This window comes from Ammospiza caudacuta, chromosome 6, assembly GCF_027887145.1.
Source record: "Ammospiza caudacuta isolate bAmmCau1 chromosome 6, bAmmCau1.pri, whole genome shotgun sequence".
In the NCBI taxonomy this organism is placed as follows: Eukaryota; Metazoa; Chordata; class Aves; order Passeriformes; family Passerellidae; genus Ammospiza; species Ammospiza caudacuta.
Window position 1 is genome coordinate 30963218 of NC_080598.1, and position 23454 is coordinate 30986671.

Consider the following 23454-nt stretch of genomic DNA (forward strand, 5'->3'; position numbering starts at 1 on the left):
GGAAATACATATAGAAATGCAGTTTTCTGAACATAAGGTCTACAAAATTCTCTATCTCCCTCCCTCCATGGATTTATTTTGTTGGCTATTGAATCCTGGTTTTTTTGGTATGAGACTTTGGGGTTTGAAGTGGTGTTTATTTTGAATTTGGTGAAAAATAATGTGTTCTGGAGGGAATGGGATCAGATAAAAATAAAGGGTAATAATATCCCTGACCCTGGGTTCAGAAAAGGCCAGGAGCAGATCCTGGGCTTCTCAGGCAGTCACATTTACCTGTCCAAAGTGAGAAAGCAAAGGGCATGTACAGTGCTACCAAGTGGCCAGAGTATTTTGCATATATTGTGTGTTTATTTGAATAAGATCACGGTGAATTCACACTTCCCTGAACCAGCTGGAGAGCAAAACAATGCTCTAAACCAAGAAAACACCAACCTGCTCTTCCCTCAGTGCTGCAGGGTTCACTCCCATGGCTTCACAGCCTGTCTGCACTACAGCTGTGGCTGTCTTTCCAGGATGCTTCCCTGCCTATGGGCAGGGCTGGGTGGCAGGAAGCCACCCCATCCCAGGCTGACATGAACACCAGCACTGTGACAGTTCAGCTGCCGCTTCAGTAATGCAGAGATGCCAACCAATGTCATTGTTTCACCTTTACAGTGAGTAAGGGAAAGTACCTCAAGGTCTTTTCTGTTCCTTTCGCTCCCTGCTCTGCACAAATAATTAGCAGAGCACGTGTCTGGCTGCTTCTTCACCATTAACAAAAGTTCCTGTGCTCTCGCATCCCTTTCCACGGTGCACTAACTAATCTACAATGCTCTTTTTCCCCAGGGAATAAACCACTGCTCTGCAGCCAAGTCACCCTGCCAAAATGCCTCTTTGCCTTGACTGAGGATGTTTGTCACAGCACTTGTCCTGACAGGTGGATCACTGCTGTCTAAGGACATCCAGCCACCATTTTGGCTACTGTGGAGAAGGGCTGGAGGCCCATGCAGTGGTGATTACCTGCTGTAAGTACCCTGCAGCAAGGTGCATATCAGCAGAAACAGGAGCAGGTCAGTGCTTGACTCTGCTTAGCACCAGCAGGGTGTGTTGCATAGATGCACAAATAAAACACAGCAAGTTGCTCAGGGATCTCAGCACATCCAGCCCTTCACTTCTGAGCCAGACACCTTCAGCAGATCCATGATTTCTACCTGCTGCAGGGAGGGGGTGGGAATGGAGGCCCAGAGCTCCAGTTGGGCTGGGCACATGGCCATTCCTCCTGAGGACAGGGCTGTGTTCTCATCTCTCCTCCAGCCTGGCAGGGAGGAGGCCCTCTGTTCAAGGCAGAACGCTACACCCAGTTTTTCCCCTCTGCAGCTCACTGCTTCTAATCACACCCTTGCTGGAGGCCAACCTCATGTTCCCTGCTGAGCACCATGAATCTGCAGGATTCAGGCCAGTAATACTGTGGTTACTCGCAATAATGGCACTGGGAAGAATGGAGAAAAAACATCTAAAACAGATTAACAAAATATGTATGTATGGTCTGTACACAGCCTATGTCTGCTGTCTTGCATCAGTTAGTGGTGTGAACAATATATTCCCCTCATAAATCTGTCATTCAATCTCAATTCCAACCCAGAAGTTCTCTCTCCATTACTGTACTCCCAGAGCAGGCAGGGAAAGCTCTCACATCTTTGGTTATTGTATGGTGTGGAAGAAAGTAACTCTTCAAACTTACAGTATTTTACAAATACCAGAAATGTGAAGTATGTTTTGAAGCACTAATCAAGCTTTGGCATCTCTCTGCTGAGCAGGTCACTATTATTATTGCCCTTTGAAAAAGAGGAGGATATAGGGTGAACTTTTTCCCCCAAGCTCACACATGAAATTAAGTGGGGTAACCGTGGAAAGCATACAGATTTTATGGTTCCCAGTTCTGTGCTCTAGCCACACAGTCTACCTTTCCCTTTTGCCTGCCCCCTCAGTTTGCCATAACCCAGTGCTTGAAGGCAAAAGATCCCAAATGACACAAACTTATCCACAAAACATTAATGTGGGAATCTGAAGCCGTAGCTAATTTGCTTAGTGCAAGCAACTCTTTTTATCCCCCGTTCATCATGCTGTGCTTCTGACAGAACTTATTTTCAGTTATGAAAGTAAGCTATGTCACATCAGTGTGGTATACAAGCCATGTGAGGATAATGACATTGGGGAAAGACAGGCCTCAGAGAGATGTACTCATCACAACTTCAAGAACTGCAGTGAATTTCTATTTACATCAGTAAATCCACAACTTTGTTTGCAGGCTCTAAACCAAATTCTCCATCCATACAGGCTCTGATGTGTCACTGGGTTCCTCTTTTCATTCCCTTGCTTTCTACCTATTTAGAGGAATTTTAAAAGGCTGCCTCTCAAAGCTGCACCACCCTAAAGATAGGACCATGTAGTTCAGCGTACAGAAATGTCATGTTCTTTCTATCATCATCTCTGTACCTACCATTTCCAAAACATTCACTTGCCCAACACAGTGTAATGTGGTTGCAAAGAACTTTACAGAGTCTGGAGTAACACCAACTTCCCTCCTGCATAATGTGCAGCTGCTGAACAGCACATCTGCACTGATTTACTCCTGCCTTTTTTGTGCCTTCATATGTTTACTTGTGCACCCACAGCTCTTTCTAAAAGAAACTTGATTCTTACTTTCACGGTTGCGTTAACATGACACCAAAACCTGCTCCTGCGGCAGTTTGCAGGGGGATGAGGATGTCATGCTGACACATCCAGGGCTTGATCTGACAGCAAACAAGGATTGCAAAAATATAAACCTTTGGTTTGAATGGGTTTGGCTGGGAGGAGAAAGCTCTCCTGGCTTTCAAGCACAAGTACCCTCATATTTTCAATGGAGACTGGGGGGTAGGGGGGCCATAAGCTGCTGGGGGTAGGAAGATGGCAGAGGCTTTTATGGTTTATACCATCAGAAGACTTTGCCTTACACTCCCTTCCTTCCCCAGTCTCTGAACTAAGTCAGGTCTAACCCTTCTAAATGTAAGCAGCACTGGTTTATGTTGTCTCAGACCAGACATTTTGAAACAGAAAGCTGACTGCTGCCCTCCACTACCTTTTGCTAATCCACCTGCCAGTAATCTCAGGCACAGCAGACAGAGGGGCTTGTCTCCTTTTGTCACCATATGCATGCTTTTAGGGCACACAATGACAATCAGGACAAAAACACCACTGGGATTTCATTGTATTGTGCCGATGCAATGTAATTTGGCAGCACACAGAGAATGCAGCAGAAAAACAGCAGGGAAGATGGTGATGGGAAACCACACACTCAGGCTGCAGGAGTCAGGAATCAGTTTATGTGCAGTCCTAGGAGCCAAATGCAAGTAGGACACACACACATGTACATAGCATGCACATGCACACAGACACACACGTAGAGCTACGGGAATTAATCAGGAGATGCAGGAAGCATTTGAGCACAGCCACAAACACAGAAATCAGTAGCTTATCTCCTAGACCCCTTAGAACAAGGGGACTCAAGGACAGGAGTTGTAACCTTACATAACTATTGCTTTGCTGCTGTGATCTGGAGGCTCCTGACAGAATCATGGTGCTGGCAGAGCTCATGCAGATACCAAAAAGGCTAAGAAGAGCTCAAACCCAGATTTCCTCTGAGACAATGTGGCAGGAATTTTTGATTACTACATGCATTGCAATTATTTCCTGTCTCTGAGGAAAAGGAAGCATCTCTGGGGAGACAAAAGCACGGAAAAGGAGTATGGGAATAGCTGCAGGGGGATCTATAGATAAGGCATCCAAAGGGAATATCACATGGTGAGACTAGGGAGGTAAAAACCTTTATAGGTGAATTTTGCACCAGTAATGAACAGACTGATGGGTTCTGCTTCTCAAATCACATACCATCTTTTCTATGAGAAGCAGGTAATACAATTTATATTGTCTACACTGAGTTTGGGAGACAGCTGTGCAAGACAAACACCTCCCCATACTACTTCTACCTCGGGTCACCATATTTTCCCCAAAACTCATGCTGAGGCTGTGCACATGGATGCCATGCCCGTAGTGAAGAAGATAAAAGTGCTCATTCCCTTCTTAAAGGAAAAAAAAGCAAACAATGTTTTCACTTTCACACCAGCAGCAAGCAGCAGGCGAGAATCAAGACGTGCTAAGAGATGCAAGCATGTCCTTTCCAACAGATACCTTCTTCTTTGCCAGCAGTAAGTCCTGGTAAGCGTTCGAACGCAGAAAGCGCGCGTAGCTGTCACTCTTCATCAGCTTATAAATGTGCTCCTGTGGGATAGGGGGAATGAGAGACAGAGAATTGTTATCAAACCTCATTTAAACATCACAGGAACTTAAAACACGGAGAATTGGAAGGAAGAGAGACTGATCAGAGTTCTAATTAAATCTGCTGTTATTGATTATCTGTGTTGTGGTAGTGTACACAAGGTCCATCCTGGGGCAGGACCCTGCTGTACCTGGAGCTGTATGAACACAAAACAGAAAGACAGCCCTCATCCCCAAGGCTAGCACACATTATTCACAATATTCTGCAAAGATTGCAACTCTCTGAAGTACCCAGATTATAAGAAAGTGCCTACCCTGGAAAGAAGAAATAAACACCAGAAATTGTCTCATAGATTAGGTTTCATTTTACCAGCTACAGATACTTGAACAATCACTCAGCACTCCCTTTCTGTTCATGGAGGGGAACTGATACTTGCACATTTCATCTCCACTTCAGACATGCACTTAAGTAAGCCAACATGTTAATGTCCAGAAGAAGCCCATGTCTGTGATGACTATGAAGGGAAGTTACATGACTAGCTCCAATGTGGATGGCTACATCCTATGTATAAAGTTACACTGGATGAGTCCCTCTCTTAGGGTCTTCTCTTAAGTCAAACTGCTGTTACCAGTTTGCTCTGAGAGCACTTACCATGTGTATCTTCAAATTTAAAAAGTGGTGTTTCATTGCAGCAGAACTTAATACATACCCTTTTCTAATTTCCTTGCTAAGCTTTACTTTTCTGCTGAGAATCCCTTAACACAGTCAGCTTTTCTCCTAGTTATCCCTGGATTTACAAAAGATATTATCCCAAACACCAGGAAAATAAAATCAGAATACTTTGACCAAATAATGACTGACAACACACTAAAGGGATCAAGAGAAAAACAGGCACCTTGGACCTTTCTCTTAGACTTTGCCCAAGGAAGCACTTTTATAGAGTCAATGAGCAGTTTTATCTATAGTGAATTATACAACATGAAATATTCTCTCCAGCCCTAAAGCCATTGTACATGAAACTTTAGAAGAACCAAACCAGACAGAAGTCACATAGCTTATTTCAGTGTGTTAACAAGCCAAGCAGAATTCCCTTATCTTCACCATCACAGGTAATTAGCAATGACCTGTCCATACACAGAAGAACTGCTTAATTCAGCTTTCTTATCCTATTTGGTGTAGTCCTATGAGGGCTACTGGTTTTCCTTTGACACAGCATAAATGTATTCTTTGAGCTAAATCCTGGCATGGAACAATTTGTACTGGTTAATTTCCATACTTGCTTTTAGTCTTGACAGATCCTCATTTGTGCAACACTATCTATCCAAAGGATAGCACAAGATTTAGCAATAGAATCGTTCATATAAAACTATTTAGCAACTGTTACCCTTCTTGCCCAGAAAAAAACACATGGTAGGGCACAGTTTCATACTCCTCATGTACAGCATTTCCATGAGATTTGATGTCCAGCTGTGGGACATTTGTTCTATTTATGCAGGACAGAATGAGCCAAGTACGCCCTAAGACAAGAACAGGGAACATAATGCACATCATGGATATGACCATCAAAAGGTTTGTATTCTCTCTTAAATACTTCAACTAGCATAAACTCAAGACTGTTGATTTAAAGCCAACCACACCTCAACCAGTTTGCCTGAACTGCTACATCTTAAGGTTTCCAAGGAGACTCCACGTCCTCCTAATAAGTTCTTTGTAACTACTTGGGAAACAAACCCACCTAACTGGTGCTTTTTCAGGACCATGAGGAGACTGATGAGTAAGTGGGCACCTTGTAGCCCATCAGCAAAGGGCCTGAGGGGGCCTCCAGAGCCTTCATCCTCTTAGTGGTCCTCTTTACAGCAGCCAGTCCATGCAGGGTGCTGGTTGGACAGGTGCTGAGGTGGGCAGGAAGGTCCTGTGGCTGAGCTAACATGGTGGGTGACAGGGATATTTATATTAATATTTTGCTAGATGTGATTAATTTTTTTACTGTCTTTGGGCTCCAAATGGTTTCTTTACCAGTGGTAAGACAACTGTGTCTGGTCTGAAACATGATGATAACATTTTTGGAAAATAATTTCCAGTTTTCACTGCCACACAGACAGAAGCAAAGGACAACACATGAGGCTGTCCATACGACCTACCTGTATGCCAGCAACAACTATCATTCTTGCTCATGTCAAGAGAACTTAATGTATTTGACCTTAAAACAGTATAAACTCAGTAACTGCTGGTCAGAAGGAGAAAAAATTGCTTTGATCCTGAGATGAAATAAACCACAAACTGTCTTCTTGACTGAAGCCCTTCCCTGAAACAGGACTATTGCACAGCCACAGCTCTGCTGCCTCTGCAGTTAGCTAATTGGTATGAAGCATTTTCTCAGCTTTTCACATCTTGGAATCACTAAACAACAACAGTGCTACCTCTCAGCTGATCACCAAAGATATAATCAAACAGGGAATTCCTAGGCTTTGAATGCTAATGAAGAAAGAAGGTTGGGCATAGGAGACATGATAGCTTCAGAAGCAAACTTTACTTTTTAATTGTAAGAATTCTAAGGGCCTGCTTTCAACAATCCCTAGACTGAAGGCATGAATGATACGCTAGTAATTTATTTTACAACACTGCATTTCTGAAGCACCTACTGGAAATCTGAGCAGTTGCTCAGATCAGCAAAGACTGCCTTCCAATTTGCAACAGTACAGGACAACTTGCACTGCTACAGTGAAAATCCCTACTGAGACTGCACCCTGAAGATTACAGCTAAAATTGTGGCTGTGGTGTGTGCCCAGCCCATTTACACACCAAATCCAGCTGCAGAATGGGAAAAGCCAGTGGCTGGAACATTTGTTTTGATCTGTAGCCTACTCTGTTCTTTGCCATGAAGCTATTTTGTCTTATGCATTCTAGAATCTGCAACTTCCTAGGGAGAACCTACAGCTAATGTTTAGCAGCTCCTCATTCCATAAATACCTTGAAGGCTACTGGAGATCTAACAACTGTTCATATTCTTCTGTGGAAGCCTGAGCAACAGGCAGAGGTGTGGGCTTGGATTTAGTTGCTCTGTGCAACATGTGCAAATGGTCTTGTCCTTCTCTCTCATGGATTTTTAGCTCACTTTGGATCATTGCAACCCACTGGTCTCTCCCATCTTATTTTACTGAGCAGCTGGGTTTTTTTCCACCTTTTTATCACATGGTGGAAAGAAAGGACACCCACATTAAAGACTGAATTTTCCCAGTGCAATGCACTTTATAAACATGCACAATCTCCCTGACATTACACGACACTGCTGGTAAGAAGTTTGAGCTTTTCCATCCTTATACTGAGATAATTCTCAATTTTTTAAGTTGGGGTTTTGTTTTTTTTTCAGGGTGATGAGCTCACTACTGCTGGTTCCCTAAATAGAAAAAGTAAATGACTACCTGTGTACCTTTTAACAATGCAGCCGCAGACATTTTAGTCTCTTGCACTGTGAGCAGTCTGTCCAGAATTATCAGTGCAACACTTCTTTACAAATTGCCATAGGAAGTTCCTGTGCCCCATCTGCACAAGAGCAGGAGGACCATTTCTTCTAGGTGGTGTAGGCTCTCCCAGCCATTGCCATGTACCACTTCCAAAGTATGGCTCAGTCTCACAGCTCCCTGCTCCAACAATCCTTTAGGGAGTTACACTGCAAACCCAAGGATTTAAAACAATCATCTAACAAAACTGCCCAAGTGATCTATTAAACCATTAAACAAGGTAGCTTATAAAACCAGATAAAATGCAGGGAAAAAAAGTCTTTAAAGATTTGGCCAGCAATTGACAGGCATCACGTGTCCCACTGGTCTCCCCTGCAGCCTTGCCAGCTCTTTCTGAGCACTGAGATGCCATCTCAGGCCACTGCAGTGGCAGCTGCAAGTGGAGACAGGGACCGACTTGACATGTGTGAGGGAGCCCTGGCAAGCTGGCTTTTTGAGCTGACCAGTCACTCAGTCCCTCACACAGCATGCTGCTGATGAGTGCTGGCTGTACTGATACTCCCCTGTGACAATGGGTGCACATTGAGAAATGTCAGTCTAACATGGAAAGTGACACAAGAACCTGCTTTTCTAAGTGCAGTGGATTTAATCTCCAGGAAGCAAACAAATCCCTTACAAGACTCCTGCAAGCAGAGTGGGTTTGCTACCAAATGCCCCCATGACTGTTGTTTCCCAGCTATTGAACCAAGGCAACAGAAGCAATGGGATCTGCTTGCATCTTGTCATGAGAAAAAAGCAGACCCTTATTTTATGCACCTGAATCACATGTCCTCCATGGTGGGGAAAATATGCAGTGGTCCTGGGGGCTGTCCAGCTTCACTGAGCACACTGTCTGTACATGGTCTTCTGTCACGAGAGTTACACTTCACACAACATAACCATTCTACTTGCCACAAACATTATATGATATAAAGAAGAACAAACAGGACATTTAAAAGGAGGAAATGTTGTCCCTTCTAGAAAAAAAAAAAAAAAGGAACCAATGAGATAAATCACCAAAAAATTCTCTTTTACAATTAAGTGAAACCAACAGGAAATCCCACCCCTGACAGCTGACAGCTTAAGTGCAGGGAAGTAAATCCTGATAAGGTTCAGCATCTCTTGGCTATTTTCCTTCCACAAGCTTTACCTTTGGAAAGAGATGAAGGACAGGCTTAGTAAATTATTCCTGACAAGAGGGGAAAGGGGGAGGAAAAAATAAAGTTTGCAATCCAGACGGGAATGTAGGAGGTGGCTGAGATAGCAGAAACCATCTCAAAGCTGCACCTGCTCCAAATCAATGTGCTGCAATGTGATCTCAGGTCTCTCTTCCCCCTCTCAGTCAAAGCACAGTGACCCTGAGGAGGGCATGGCTGCCAGATAAGCAGAACATTGGGAACACTCAAGAAAAATGTGGGAAAAAACCTGAATGATAAAAAAAAACAAACATCTGACTTGCATAAGGCACGTGGTAGATCCCAGGAATTACCTTCTCTGTTAAGAATGTTTCTTTTTAGCAGAAAACCTTGGTTCTTTCCTATGATTTGTGTATATGAATCAAGAAGAGAATCGGTGGTTAAACATCCATTCCTAGTTCCACTAGTATTTTACTCATCTTGATATTTTGTGACAGGCTTGAGATTATTTTGGAGTTGTGAAGGTCAAGCACAATGTTCTCTGAATGAACTCTGAACACCAGGTAGATTCCAGAAAGCCCTTAAATTTGAACTTGCTGATATAAATTTTTCCCTGTTTGTGCCTAAACACAACTGCAAACTTTAGGTGATGATGGGGAATAAGGAAATGACCAATTCTTTGCTCGCTTCAAGCACAGGTTTCCCATTTAGCACATTTATGGAACAGATCATCTTGGCTACCATTACACAGCACGTACAGAACAACCAAGTTATCAGGCCCAGCTAGCATGGGTATAGGAAAAGCACATCCTGCCTGACCAACCTGATCTCCTTTTATAGCCAGGTGACCTGCCTGGTGGATGAGGGAAAGGCTGTGGATTAAGTCTACCTGGACTTCAGCAAAGCCTTCAATACAGTCTCCCATGGCCTTCTCCTGGGGAAGCTTGCAGCCTCTGGTTTGGAGAGGTGCACTCATTGATGGGTTAAAAACTATCAAAATGGCTAGGCTGAGAGAATGGTGGTGAATGGAGTTACATCCTGGCATCAGTCACCACTGGTGGCCCCAGAGCTCAGTACTGGGGTCAGCCCTGTTTAACATCTTTATTGTTGATTGGTGATTATTTATGATGAGGGGATCAAGTGCACCACCAGCAGGTTCACATATGATACTAAGCTGGGTGGAAGTGTTGGTCTGCTGGAGGGCAGGAAGGCTCTGCAGAGGGATCTGGACACGCTGGATCAACAAGTCAAGGCCAGTGGAAAGAGGTTCAGCAAGGTCAAGTGCCAGATCCTGCACTTGGGTCACAGCAAACCCATCCAGTGCTTTAGGCAGGGGAATGAGTGACTGGAAAGCTGCCTGGCAGAAAACGACCTGAGAGAGCTGGTCTGCAGTAGCTGAACATGAGCCAGAGTGTGCTCAGGTAGCCAAGAAGGCCAATGGCATCCTGGCCTGTATCAGCAACAGCATGGCCAGCAGGACCAGGGCAGGGATTGTCCCCCTGTACTTGGCACTGGTGAGGCCACACTTTGAGTCCTGTGTCCGGTTTTGAGTCCCTCACTGCAAGAAAGAAATTGAAGTGTTGGAGCATGTCCAGAGAAGGGCAATGACAATGGTGATGAGTCTACAAAGTTACTCAGATAAGGAGCAGCTGAAGGAGCTGGGATTGTTCAGCCTGGAGAAAAGGAGGCTCAGAGGAAACCTTATCACTCTACAATTCTCTGAAAGGATGATGTAGCCAGGTGGGGGTCAGCATCTTCTCCAAGGCAGCTAGTGACAGAATGAGAAGAAATGAAAGAAAGGGAGACAGTAGAGTCACCAGCCCTGGAAGTGTTCAAGAAATGAATGGAGGTAGCACTTAGTGCTGTGATTTAATTGACATGGCAGTGTTTGGTCAAAGCTTGTACTTCATAATCTTTGGGGTATTTTCCCACCTTAATGATTCTATTCCACGATTTTTAGCTTATTTTGGGGAGTTTACACTAAGGCTAGATAGCTGTTGAGATGTACTTGAGCTGCAAGGGTCCACTTTGCCTTTCATAAACTGGTCAGAAACCTCCTTGCTGTAGTTATTGCACTAACATCTGGATTCTTTTGGAGCACTCCTTCACCCTGTCACCAACACCTGGTATTAACTTATGAGAGCTGATTTGGAGACCCCTTTTGTACTGCAAGCATGCAGCCAAACCTCTGGCCAACTCCAAAGGAGATTTGCAGCATGTCAGACAAATCCATTAAAAGAAAAGGCCACAAGCAATGTAAAGCAGTAGATTAAACAACTAAAAAAAAACCAGCATACTGCAATGAATGCTAATATTTGTGCCACCTGTATGCTTGGCGTGGGGGAGGAATTTACTGCAGATTCACACACGAGAGAGTGCTGCCTGAGTGAAGGCCTTGTGGCCTTTGCTGGAAAGATGGGAAGATATGCCAGCTGAGAACCTGCCTGGAGTTTGTTTTTGGAAAAGCTGTCTCTATAGTACAAAGAGGACGTGGGAAGGAGAAAGCAGACGCTTCTGCAAGCACATGGTGTGTGACTGCTGCACCTTCCAATTAGACTTGGCAGCAGCCTAGTGCCTGTCTGTCAGCACCCCTGCTCTGCACAGACATTTGTGGCAAAGGAGCTGAGGTTAACCCCTGTGCCAGCATATACACATACTGCAGTCATCAAAACCTGCTATCTATGGGTTGTTAGAGATGTGTCCTGTCAATTCTGCTGTACTCTTCCTCAAGAAACCTGTTTGACCAGCAGAACCCCCTACCACACCACCACCAGGATCTCCCAAAAAGCCAAAGAAAGGAAAGGACACCTACTCCTCTTTAGCAGTTGCTTGTGCCAAAACTGAACGCAACGCTTTTTAGGAGCAATTATGATCAATTGCATTCAAGCTAAATGGTAGTGCTAAAATGCACTTTGGAAAAAGCAGTAAAAATTGCTGCATCAGCTCTGGAAGCTGAAGTAGCTGGTAGCAGGCACAGTTGAGATGAGCCAAACAGTGAAGAAGCTGCAGAAGAGATCTTCACATTTGCCCTGATTGAACTTGATGGGAAAACACCAGTAGGGGTTAGAAAGCAGGGAAACACGTATTTTTTATTCTAATTCCCTTTAATGTTTCCAAATCTCCACTAAGAGCCTTTCTGGATGTGCTTATTCTGGTCTCTGCATTTAGGATTTCACTCTTCTCAAAAACGCTGTAGTGCCTGTTTGAGCTGCCTGCCTGCATGAACCAGGGTGAGCCCCTTCCCGGAGGCTCTCTGGCAGCCGGCAGTGCTGCCATCTAGCAGGGCAGGCGGGACTGGGTGCTCTGGCTGCTGCGGGACTGCGTGGCTGGCCTGGATTTACAGATGGAAAAGAAATGCTTCAGGTTGCTAAATGGCACATAAAGGTCTTGGTCAAGAGTGAATTGCTCTGGAAATCTTTTTTGCCAGTCTCAAGTATTCAAGGCACATAATTTAAACCAAGTTTTAGCTGGTGCATTTTCTTCACACTCAACCAAGTTGCTTTTACTACCAAGGGAAAAAAAGATGAATAAATATCCTGTAATATAGACCAACCTCCCTGCTAAGCTAAAAAGCATAATTTTTTTTCAGCCCACAAATGAAATGAATGTAAGAAAGAGCCTTACCAAGAGGGATAACTGTAAGCAATGAGAGCTCATTTTGAGTAATACACAGAAATCCTTTGTTTAGCCCTGTAGATACATAGTTGGAAACACAATGTAAATCTTTCATGGAAAAGCACATTGATAAAAGAAACACATAAATTTAGCAATGGTTCCTCTATAAATTGATGAGACAACTGGTTTGCTTCATATCTTCAAACAGAAATGTGAGGGCAGAGCTGTTGAGGGTCAATGGCAGACACAGTGCAGAGGACTAGAGGCAAAGGGCTGTTGATTGCTGTGCAGTTAAGGGGTCAGCCTGGTACTGCAGGAGGATTTAGTCCTAAATATAGCAAGGGCTATCCTGGGAGACAAGAGTGGGCTGCTGGGAGTCTAACGCCATATGAGCAGCTTTAGGTTTTGAGAACAATGATCATGGCTAAGAGGCTGATTCTCTCAATATGGGCCAAATCCTGGCTACTGGCAAAACGCCCAAGTGAAAAGGTTGTGCCTGGGAGGAGGGGACAACCTTATGTAGCATTCAGGAGACTGGCATTTCTTTTCCAAACAATACAATAGGTAGGAGTTGCAGCAATGAAGATGAGGTTTTTCCCTTCTGTAGATGCTGTGGTACAGCTATGAGGCGTAACTAGTTAACCTTTTGGTCAACACCTTGACACCTGCAGGCTGTCAGCAACTTCTTCCTTGTTTGCTCCATGCAAAATCCTGCCAAAAAGCTGAATTGTACCAAGGAGAAGAACATGCAGAACCCCTCACACAGCAGAAGGAAATTATACTTCAGTGGGACATTCTGTTCCATAGGAGATGGTGATAGAGCAGGATACAGCCCCACAGAAACAAGCAGAACACAGCTTCTGAGTAAAGGTGGCCATGGTGAGATAGGGGATGCCTACCTAGAGAACAAGTACTGGACAGATAAATAGTTTTCCATGCCTCATCAACATTTTGGCTGTACAGTATCTGCTGCTATGACATCTTGGGCTGCCATTAAGTGGCTGAACTCAAGATCTCAGAGTCCAAATGTATGTTGAAATCTTTTAACTGTTTGCCAGCAAACCCCATATTGACAGCCCACATTCATACCTGCTGTGGGCTGAGCAGGGATATGAAATGCATTGCTGATAGATCTTCCCATGGATTTTTTCTTAAATTTTTAATTAGGAGTATGAACACTCAGGAAGGTAACAAGCCCTTAAAAAAATTAAAGACCATGGTGTTTCTGCAGTGCATGGATTTAGCAGGAAGAGACCATAACCTCAAAGTCCATGAGAAGTGGACTCCTGAGGTTCTGGCTTCTTGATTAGATGAAAGGACACACTTGCAAACACTTTCACCCCCTATTTGGGGGGAAAAGAAACAGTATCAGCAGCTTCCTGACCTTCACATGAAGAGGAAATTCTCTTGCTCTGGATCTGACATGCAGTTGTTGCTTTCAAGAAGCACAGCGCACACTACTGACACAAGAGTCCCAGAGTCTGAGTGCTGAATTCAATTTTTGAACAAGCTAGAGACTTTCCCATGTAATCCATCTAAAGGTATTTTTTGGAGGTATGAAATGTCTGGCACCGAGGCACTGTTAATACTCATGCATGTAGTTTTAGACAGCTTGGCAGGATCAGCACCCTGAATTACAGGCAGACTATTGTCCTGTGGGAATATGCTGACTGTTCTTGTTACCCCATTTCCCATGATCTTTCATTTGAAGAGATCTGTTGCCTTCTGTCACTGTGTCTGCAAGGAGAGGGGTCACTTGTGACTTTTTCCTGGCCCTTTTTCTGCTCGTGTGTGACAGAAGGACATTAGTGTAGACAGCAGTTTGATCCCTGATGCCTTCAGAGACAGAAAGGGAACAGCAAGACAAAGGCTGAATGGTAGATGTTAACATGACTGCTAAACTACAAATTAAAATGGAAGGCAGAAGATAAAAAAAGTACTTTCTGATGTATGGCGCATATGTACATTAAAAAAAAAAAACTCCCAACAAAGCAAAACAGGAAAATAACAACACAGAGTATCTGCTCCTATATAAACCTCTGCTTCAAGGTTTTTGTTTCCTGCTTTCCACAGCACCAGGCACAGCAGTGTAAGCTTCCACCATCCCTTTCTATTTTTCCTCCAGACATCTAACTACTCTTCTGGCTGTATTTGTGGGGCTCTTGATTTTAGATTGCTTTGTAGGTTGTTTTTTGAAATCCATGAGGGCAGGAGCTTGCACTTTTGTTTCTAATTGTAATAAACACACAACAGTGAGACTCTGTGTGTTTTCTGCAGTCACCATAACCCAAATACAAGGAAGAGAACCAGCGTGCAGTGAAAGGAACAATTTTTTTCCTCCAGTCCCACAGAATCAGAGCCAAAGAAGGAGAAGGGAATAAAGGTCAAGTCCTTGTGCAGTCCCTAACCTCCACAGGAAGGTGCAGGCTATCAAAAGCCCCCAGGACTTCTGGAGCTGATGTCATGTACTGTGATGTCATGTAGCAGTGCTTTCAATTCCCCACAGCACAGGTTCAGTGTCTCTGAGCAGCACTGGTTCATGTGGACTTGATCCCCTCTTAGAGGCAGAGCACCTTGGTCTGCCCTGTGTCCCCTTGCTGGATGCCTGCACTGCTAACCAACCCTTAGTCATTGTCCTTTACACTCATGCACATAACTTGGGTGACTGCACAAAACTTTAAGAAAATAGGAATAATGCTTCTCCAAGTTCTTACATGAAAGATGATACAGACACATAATGAATGATTATTTTCACATCTTCCTTCCATGCTATGATTTTGCTCCAGACTCACAAAAGGAATTCTCTATGCCCACTGAATAGACACCAGGACTTTCACATCCTGTGCATGCTTGAAAACACAAAGTTAGGAGAAGTCTTCCCTCCTTTTCCCTTCTGGGTAAAAAATAACATTTCACTTCCAAGAGATCCTTGCTTAAACTTGGGAGTTTGGTTTTGAATTCAACAGAATCCCATCAAATTCTCTCAGCACCTTGAGCTTCCTGATACAACCAGAATGCGAACTGACGACTGACCACTGATGAATCCTGCAAGGACTTGTATCTCTGTCACAGTCCAGAACAAACTGAACTACACATGAGGCAGCTGAGAGTAAGAACTGGGCTCAAATCTCAAGATTAGATTTAAGGAAGAAAGTTTGTACAATTCTCAAGATTAGATTTAAGGAAGAAAGTTTGTACAATGATGATAATGAAACTCTGGCCAAGATTGTCCAGAGAGGTGGTGGATTCCATATCTCTGGAAACATTCAAGGTCAAGTTGAACAGGGCTCTGAGAAACCTGATCTAGTTAAAGATCTACCCTGCTCATTTCAGGGTAGCTGGACTAGACGAACTTTAAAGGTGCCTTCTGTCCCAAATTATTCTATGTTTCAAATCTGGCACAGGTACATTTCTGGTTTGAGCTGCCCGGAATTTAGAATTATGGTCTAAATCTGCTCTGGAATTAGCCAAAGATCTGAAAAGAATAGTTAAAATTCTTAACAGAGCCTGGATTAGAACTGAATTTCCCTGAATTATCTTAACAGAAACAACAGCTGGTTAGTTCAGGTAAATGAATGTCAATCTAACACTCTATTTTATTTATTAAAGAGTAAAAATAAACAAAGAAAACAGGAAAGGAATTCCAAAGCCAACTGTGTGGCTTACCTGGCTCTGGTACACCTAGCTCTGAAGTCTACTAGTAAATGTAGACTAAATGACCCTACAAACATTACTGTGAAGAAACACAATGCATCCTGGTGATACTAGCTCCCAACACCAAGGGACAGAGGAAGGGATTAAAGATTTTCTCAAGGCAGAAAGACATTTCAGAAGAGGCAAGGAGATGCCTGATGGTGGTAGGGGAAGAATGGTTAAAAAACTAATAACATGTACAGATAAGCCATAATTGTCACACTCACAGCTCTGTGCTCCCATGTAAAGATGAATTACTTTGGCTGTCTGCAACTTCATTAGCCAAAAGAGGCCATTCAGATGGACCCAAACCTATTTACTTTCCAGAGCTGGCGGTGCCTGCTTCATATTGCAGAGCCCCACATTGGTTGTTCAATGATGCTGATAAGTCCTGTGGGAGCTTACATCCTGCTAAGTACTTCACTGTTTAATTGAACTGACCTTTCCTGACGATGCCCCTTGTATTAAAAGCTGCTTTGCTCCCCAGTGAAAATGGTTTGATAATCATAATATTTTACTCAGAGGACAGTTGTTTAAGAGCAGAAAATAATCAGCTAAATTGGTAGGCTCCCCTCTGGAGGGGCCCAGGACTAAAATGACAGAAGGTGCTGCGGATCAAGATAGCTGGCAGAGCTGATGATGAGGACAGAGTTCAGAGCATCACTGGGCTGCTCAAGGACAGAGACACCAACAAGCTGGACAGCTGGGGAGGGAAGTGCAGGCTGAGCCAGCACTGCACACTCTGCTCAGAGCTGAGATGTGCTGGCACAGCTTGAGCTGGGCGTGGGGTGGGCGATGGCACCTGCGGGAGCCACAGCTGGAGGGGCAACTCCATGCAAGCCCGGCAGTGCAGGACTGTGGAGTGCAGCAGCACTGAGGGACACAGCATCTCAAGCTGAGATGGGGAAATGGCACAACACTTCCTTCTGTGGAACAGGCATCCTTCTCAGAGAGAGGTCTGTCTGAAATAATAAATGCACACCAAATTCAGGTTTGGTTTATGAGCGCTTTGGGGACTGAGATTTGAAGCTGAGATTTTTTTGAACAGAGGACCCATTTGCTTTCAGACCAGACTGGCCTGGGGACAAAGAGGTTTGAAGTGAGAGGAATGTTTGCCAAAAGCCTTTTTTCTCTCTCTTTTTATCTAGGCTAGTTGCCTTACCAGATGGTTGAGCAGCATCTGGGAGAGCTCTTTGGGACTGGGAGCCAAGGGTGTGCAAAGAAGCACATCAATGTAGACTGTTAAGCACCCGATAACAAATGATGCTTTGCTTTCAACTTCCTGTTATAAAGCATTTGCTGGCCTGAATGTGCTCTGCTACACCTTGCCTTTCCCAAGTACAGCAATGTGTCCATTTCCAGTGTTTTTTATACAGAATTGGCATTTTGTGGATCTCTCAAGTCACAACTAGAGAGCTACATCACTTTCTCCTATTCTTCCACTGCAGGAGTATCAAACTATTTTTCTCAGATCAGCCAACACTTTTCCTTCCTTGTAGTGGCTCAGACCTGCAGGCACTCAAAGAATGTGCTGTTGAGTAAACTAAATTTTTTCTTGTTCTTTACTTACAAGGACATTTCAGTTGTTTTCCTCTTTGTGCTAAAGCTACTCAGGACAGGACAACACTCGTATTTTCCCCTCCCACAGAGGGTGTTTTGATTAGCTGTATCTGGTTGAGTCCCTAGGAATGTGGGATGTGTGGGAGCTCCCATGGACTCCTGGTGCCGGGGTGCTGAGATAAGGCAGCTGCTGCAGATTCATGGATGAGAGCCTTTGCAGTGGCAGGGCTGACCTGTGAGAAACACCATGGCAGGTCCTGGGAGATTTACTGCACCCTGGGGCCATCTGCATTGGCTCCCATGAAGTGGATAGGCAAACGAAAACTTCCCTTCTCCAGGATGAGCCAGAAAAAATCTCTACCAGGGCACTGCACCCTTCAGCAATGTCCTGCTTTTTCCTGCTTGTGTTAGAACACCTTCTCAGCTATCCAGTCAAGCAGTCACAAACAGCCTGCTTGGCCTTTGGAGAGCTACCAGAAGCCCACTGCCCAAGAAGGTAACTGGGTTCACCTTCCACATTGTGCTATCCTCTCTTGAGGATTCAATAGATTCAATCTCCAAGATAACCATAGCTGGCCCTTGAAGGTCTACCTTTGCCTCATATTTCTGTGTCCATGAACCACAACAGATGAACTGAAGAGTTCTGTCAGTGTAAAAATCCACTGAAATAAAATTAACCCAAGGAGCTAAAACTGCAGTTTAACTGCCAGGGCTCCAGCTTGATTTTATCAACTCTCCTTTGAATGGCAATTACATTGTGAACTGATCAGTTCAAGGCTAAATCCTCTGTGTCTTCTTCTAATTAAATACTCATCATCTAAACATTCATCTTATTCTTAGTACTTCTACTTATCAATTTAATCAATTCCCCCCCATTACTCACCTATCTACTTTAGCCTGCATTTTGCCATCATCATTTTTTTCAGGTGATGCATGCAGTTCTTTTTCACTACAACTGCCAAGCAAAGAATACATCTTATCCAGAATGTCTTCACACTCCTGTATCTCTCAGCTTTAGAAAGGGCATTTAAGTTGCCTGATATTCACAGGGGACTGCCCTGAAGCGTCATGCACATTCCTTCTCTGCTGGCCCCAAGGAGCAAGACTGAATTCAGGAAAATAAGAGTATTTGATGCTGGTTTGAAAAATTCATTGCCTAACCTTGTATAAGTGGTCCAAAACATCTCCCCTGAGATGAAAGTATTTTGTTAGTGGAGCATTTTGAAGAATTGCTTTTGAATGCCAATTAAAAAAATCCCCAAACCCAGGAATTCTTTTCATTTGCTTTTGGTAAATAATAAAAATGATTATGAGAAGGATATATTTTCATTGTGTCCCTAGTAATATTTGCCAAATGATCCCTTCTTCATTTTTCTTTTTTAAAAATTAGAAAATTATATTTTCACTCTCCAGAAGGTCATGCAGCTTTACCCTAGCTTATAGCAGTTTTTCTCAAATTATCTGTTTTCCTCAAGGCATTTTCCATGTACAGTTTATCTGTAAAAATTTCCCTGATAAATCTGGAGCCTTAGGAGGGAAGGATTAAGCTCATTGCATTGCCTACTGTCCTATCATTACTCTAAGGTATTGTCTAGTGGACAAATTTCTGGCTGTGTTGGAGGGAGCTGCTGCATTTGGGGTTTGGCAGGGGGATATAATTAGGCATAAAAAAATAAAATAAAAAAAGTGTATTAGCCAGGGTTTTGATCTGACATTGGCCATTCTGTAAATATGACAGACTGATGACAGGTAGCACAGACAGACAAGCTGAACTGTACAGCACTTTTTAATCTGTGCTTTCTCTGAGACATGGCTCCAGCTTGCAGCACCTTGCAGACTTGTAGATTTTGGAACATTTGTTCCCAGAGGAGCCTTAGCCTGTTATAACAGATAGATTCAATGAAAATATGATTTACCCAGCTTGAACAGATATCCTCAAAGTCACTTCAAACTGTGCATCTCCTTTTTCTTACAAGTGAGCAGTGACAATGTGATAGTAGAATATCATATTAAAACTGAGAGTTTCATTAGCAGTAGTTGCATAAAACCAAAAACGAACCTGTGCATCTTCATATGTATATCTCCCTGGGTCTTTGACATTTTGGCTTGTTTTTTCATAGCTGTGGGAATCCAGGTTAATAGCACTTTGGGCCCCAGGAGCTAGAAACTCTTGCCAGATTTCTTCCACTCTTGTGGTCACATCTTGTAAAGGTCGTTTCTTGAGATCTTGGACAGCCAACCAAAACCTGTACTAGGCAAAAATTAAAAGGGCAGAGAAGAGAAAAAGACAGAAATCTAGGTAAGATTTTGGGAATAAGCCTAGGCAGAGTCCTAAAACAGACATAGAACCTAATCCTGCATCTATCAGAATTCACAGAACACTCTCCATGTTAGCATGATTTCAAGGGGATGTACTTTACATCAACCCCTTATATTTTGGCTAAGACCAGAACACTGACCTTAAGAAGTGATACATTCTTATTCAACTGCCCCTGCAGAAGTGTCAGATTAGGTAGGCAAACAGGAAACCTCCAGAGCTATGCAGCTGGAGGAGAGGAGTAGGCTCTGCCTCCCACAGCCCCACTGCAATGTGCTGGTCATTCCTGCCTGCAGGATTTGTCATCCACAGGGGATTAAAATGAAGAACAAACTTAACATTCATATCATTTCCAGTGTGAAGTTGTAGCAATGCCACTTAGAGATTTTTTTTTACTTGTAAACTGACCAGCATTCAGATGGATGCCATGAGAAAAGATGACTCTTGTCATGCCATACTCCAATTTTACAGGGGTATTTCCTTGACTAGGCTATGCTTACAGACTAAAGTAAGTTCATAAATACAGAGAAGATAATCCCCTTGATGACTAAGGACATAATCCGTATCTTGATCTATGAAAACAAAGACCACAGAATATTTTGCAAGAGTAACACGCATGTGTTTTGTCTTTTATCCTAGGAAAAAGAAAAGACATTTTGTTGGTGGTGCTAGTTTTATTTATTGCTGAAAGAGATATGCTCTTTCAGGTGAATAATTCAGAAGATGCATGGTGCCCGGTAGCCTTTTATTTTGGTCAACTCTATCTTCCAGCAAGAAGGCATCCCTGAAGGGTATCTGCCCTGAGTACCTGGGCCCTGCAACCTCGTTGAGCAAGCACAATAGTGCTCCACAGAGAGTGCTGAGGGCTACGGGACAAACAGGTACTGAAGGTACCTTTGCAGCCACCTGCAATAGCCAGCTCTTTCCTACCCCCTTGGCAAAGGTGCCCATTGTCCAGGTTGCACTGCTCTTATACACTCTCTGCTGAGCAGACTGTGCAGAGGAGACAGGGAATGTCTGGGTCACTGCTTGTTCAGGGCATCTGCAAGAGCTGCACAACTTGGAAAATCCTGTGTCTCCCTTATAAACCAGTTGAACTGTAATTGAAGTCCAGATTTCTCACCCCAAATGATTCAGTGGTTTCAGTGTGCTGCCACTAAGGCAAATATTCCTCCATGGTGAAGGAGGAAGATAGAGTCTGTCCCAAACAAAAATCCCGATGGCAGTGAGGATGGGTGGAGGAGACAGCAGCCTGGTGACTCCTGTGCTGTTCCTCACTCTAGCTTCCTTAATGGCTGCAGGCAGTATCTAAACACCCTGGAATCAGTGGTGTTATTGCAAACAAATGAGGCTGCTACCCTATTTAGCCTGGTATCCTAACTGCAATAGAGGCAAACAGTCAGTTTGGGGGGAAAATGACATCCACACTACATGCAAGGCCAGGCTAAATCCTCCTTGCCTGTCTGCTGCTTCTTCCCGACCATCAGGGGGCCTCATGCCACAGCCCTGACTCATCCAAGCCACTTGACCATATTCCTTCCTATGGTTTTTCCATTTCCTTGACAGGCTCAGTAAAACAGATTGGGGTACACACTCCAACACTACATCAGTACCTTTGGAATCACATACTTGTGGTTCTAACAAGGTGACATTTGATTTTAGGAACTGAAATAGAGTATCTGGGGTTGGTGGAGGAGTGTGCATGGTTGGTCCTTTTCCATCTTTGAGAGTTTAGTGCACCTGATATCCTGCCTTGTCATTTGAGCAGTGACATCCCCACTTATCACATGCATGCAGAGAGTAAAGGGTGGCACTCACAGCGCAGTAATCTGATGCCATATGTGGTTTCCGTTATTTAAAAATACTTTAGCATTCAATTTCAGATGTAATAGGAACATGTGAACACAGAAAAGGCATAGGAAGAAAAGATGCTAATCATTCCAGAGTAGCTGGGACACTTCAGACAAACATTTGGCTAGAGAGAACCTTTTCTCCTGGCTTATCTTCTGCCCCTGGAGCCGGGGAGGCGGGCTGGGAAAGCACGCTTGTGAGAGAGCTGGGAACGCTGTGAAGTGACAGCTTGCCAGAACAGGAGCACCATCCATTTTAATAACCATTTGGCTCAATCTGAAAACCAACCAACCAGACCAACCTGACAGTAACAAGAACAAGCTCTTTTTACTGCAAGCAATTGTGAATTCATGCCCAAGGCTGGATGTCCTCTTCGAGGCAAAGGGGAGTTTTGTCTTGGTAAAAATTTCAAAGCTATTCACTGTAGCTGGCATCTGAAAATCAAGCAACATCAAAGAGGGGTACCCAGCCCCACAGCTTCAACTCCAAGGCAAATTCTCTGCCATGAGGAATCAACCTGAAGCCAACACATAAGCAGGGTTTCCTATGGGATTTATAGCATTTACAAGAGAGAAGCAGGTATTTCTACTAAGGAAAGGAGCCAACCTACAATGACTGTGCTGGAAATTCTGCTCAATTATAAAGTGCAAATGCACTCCCTGAATCCTGCAGTTTCTGAACCACAAGTTTACAAGGAGTCAGGTGAAAATCCTACATTGCCTCCTCTCTTTCTGTAGGAGACAGATGTCCAGCGGACACCTTTGCACAGGGCAGGGGAGAAGGGAGATGTCCTTGTGTGTCCTCTCCACAGGTGCCCTTTAAGCAGAGCAGGACTGGCACAGGGGCTGTCTGCACAGAGGGAGCAGCAGCATTGATCACACGTTCTTTGTCCTTTATAAAACAGCATGTAAGGACTGGAGAAGGCTGATAATATGGTGTCCTAAAGTGTTGTCAGTGGCAAAAACCATTTCAGCCTCATCCAGCTTGTAATTAAACTGCTGTCACTTGCAGAATATATCCTACAATGGCATTTATCCTCCACAGCTCCCCCAAGGCACAGAGAGCTCCTGGACCTCTGCATGTGCACTCTGCCTCCCTGCAGGGCACTGCAGAGGTGCTTGGTCACTGCTGTTCAAAGATGTCCCCCAATGAAAAGGCTGCTAAGGAAGGACAGGGTGAGTAGCAGGGGAGTGGCTACTTCTGAGGTACACTGTAAAACAAAAATTGATTTTAAATCCTCATCAGGAGGCAAAATATGGATGACTCCAGAAACTGAGGAACAACAGTCAAGACAAGGGCAGTGTTGTATCCTCATCTTTGGGGTGCACACAACACCTTTAGCTTGACAGTGAATTCATCAAGTGATTATCTGAGGTCAGAATCCAAGCACACTTCTCTCCTTGCCTCAGTGGTTCCATGCCAGTATCCCATGCCCCTCCGGTCTCACATCTCTAACCATTCACAAACCGTCTTCCATTCACCAAG

At 43.9% G+C, this 23454-nt stretch overlaps 1 protein-coding gene across 2 annotated transcripts in view; it reads right to left on the reverse strand.

Moving 5' to 3' along the window:
• RGS6 (regulator of G protein signaling 6) overlaps positions 1 to 23454 on the reverse strand; it is a 247467-nt gene that overhangs the window by 18843 nt on the left and 205170 nt on the right. For both annotated transcript variants that reach the window (XM_058806258.1, XM_058806257.1), the window contains exons 15-16: positions 19861 to 20047; positions 4210 to 4299 (exon numbers count right to left, since the gene is read on the reverse strand). In XM_058806258.1, coding sequence (XP_058662241.1) covers positions 4210 to 4299; positions 19861 to 20047 — 277 coding nt within the window. The remainder of the gene's footprint in view (positions 1 to 4209; positions 4300 to 19860; positions 20048 to 23454) is intronic.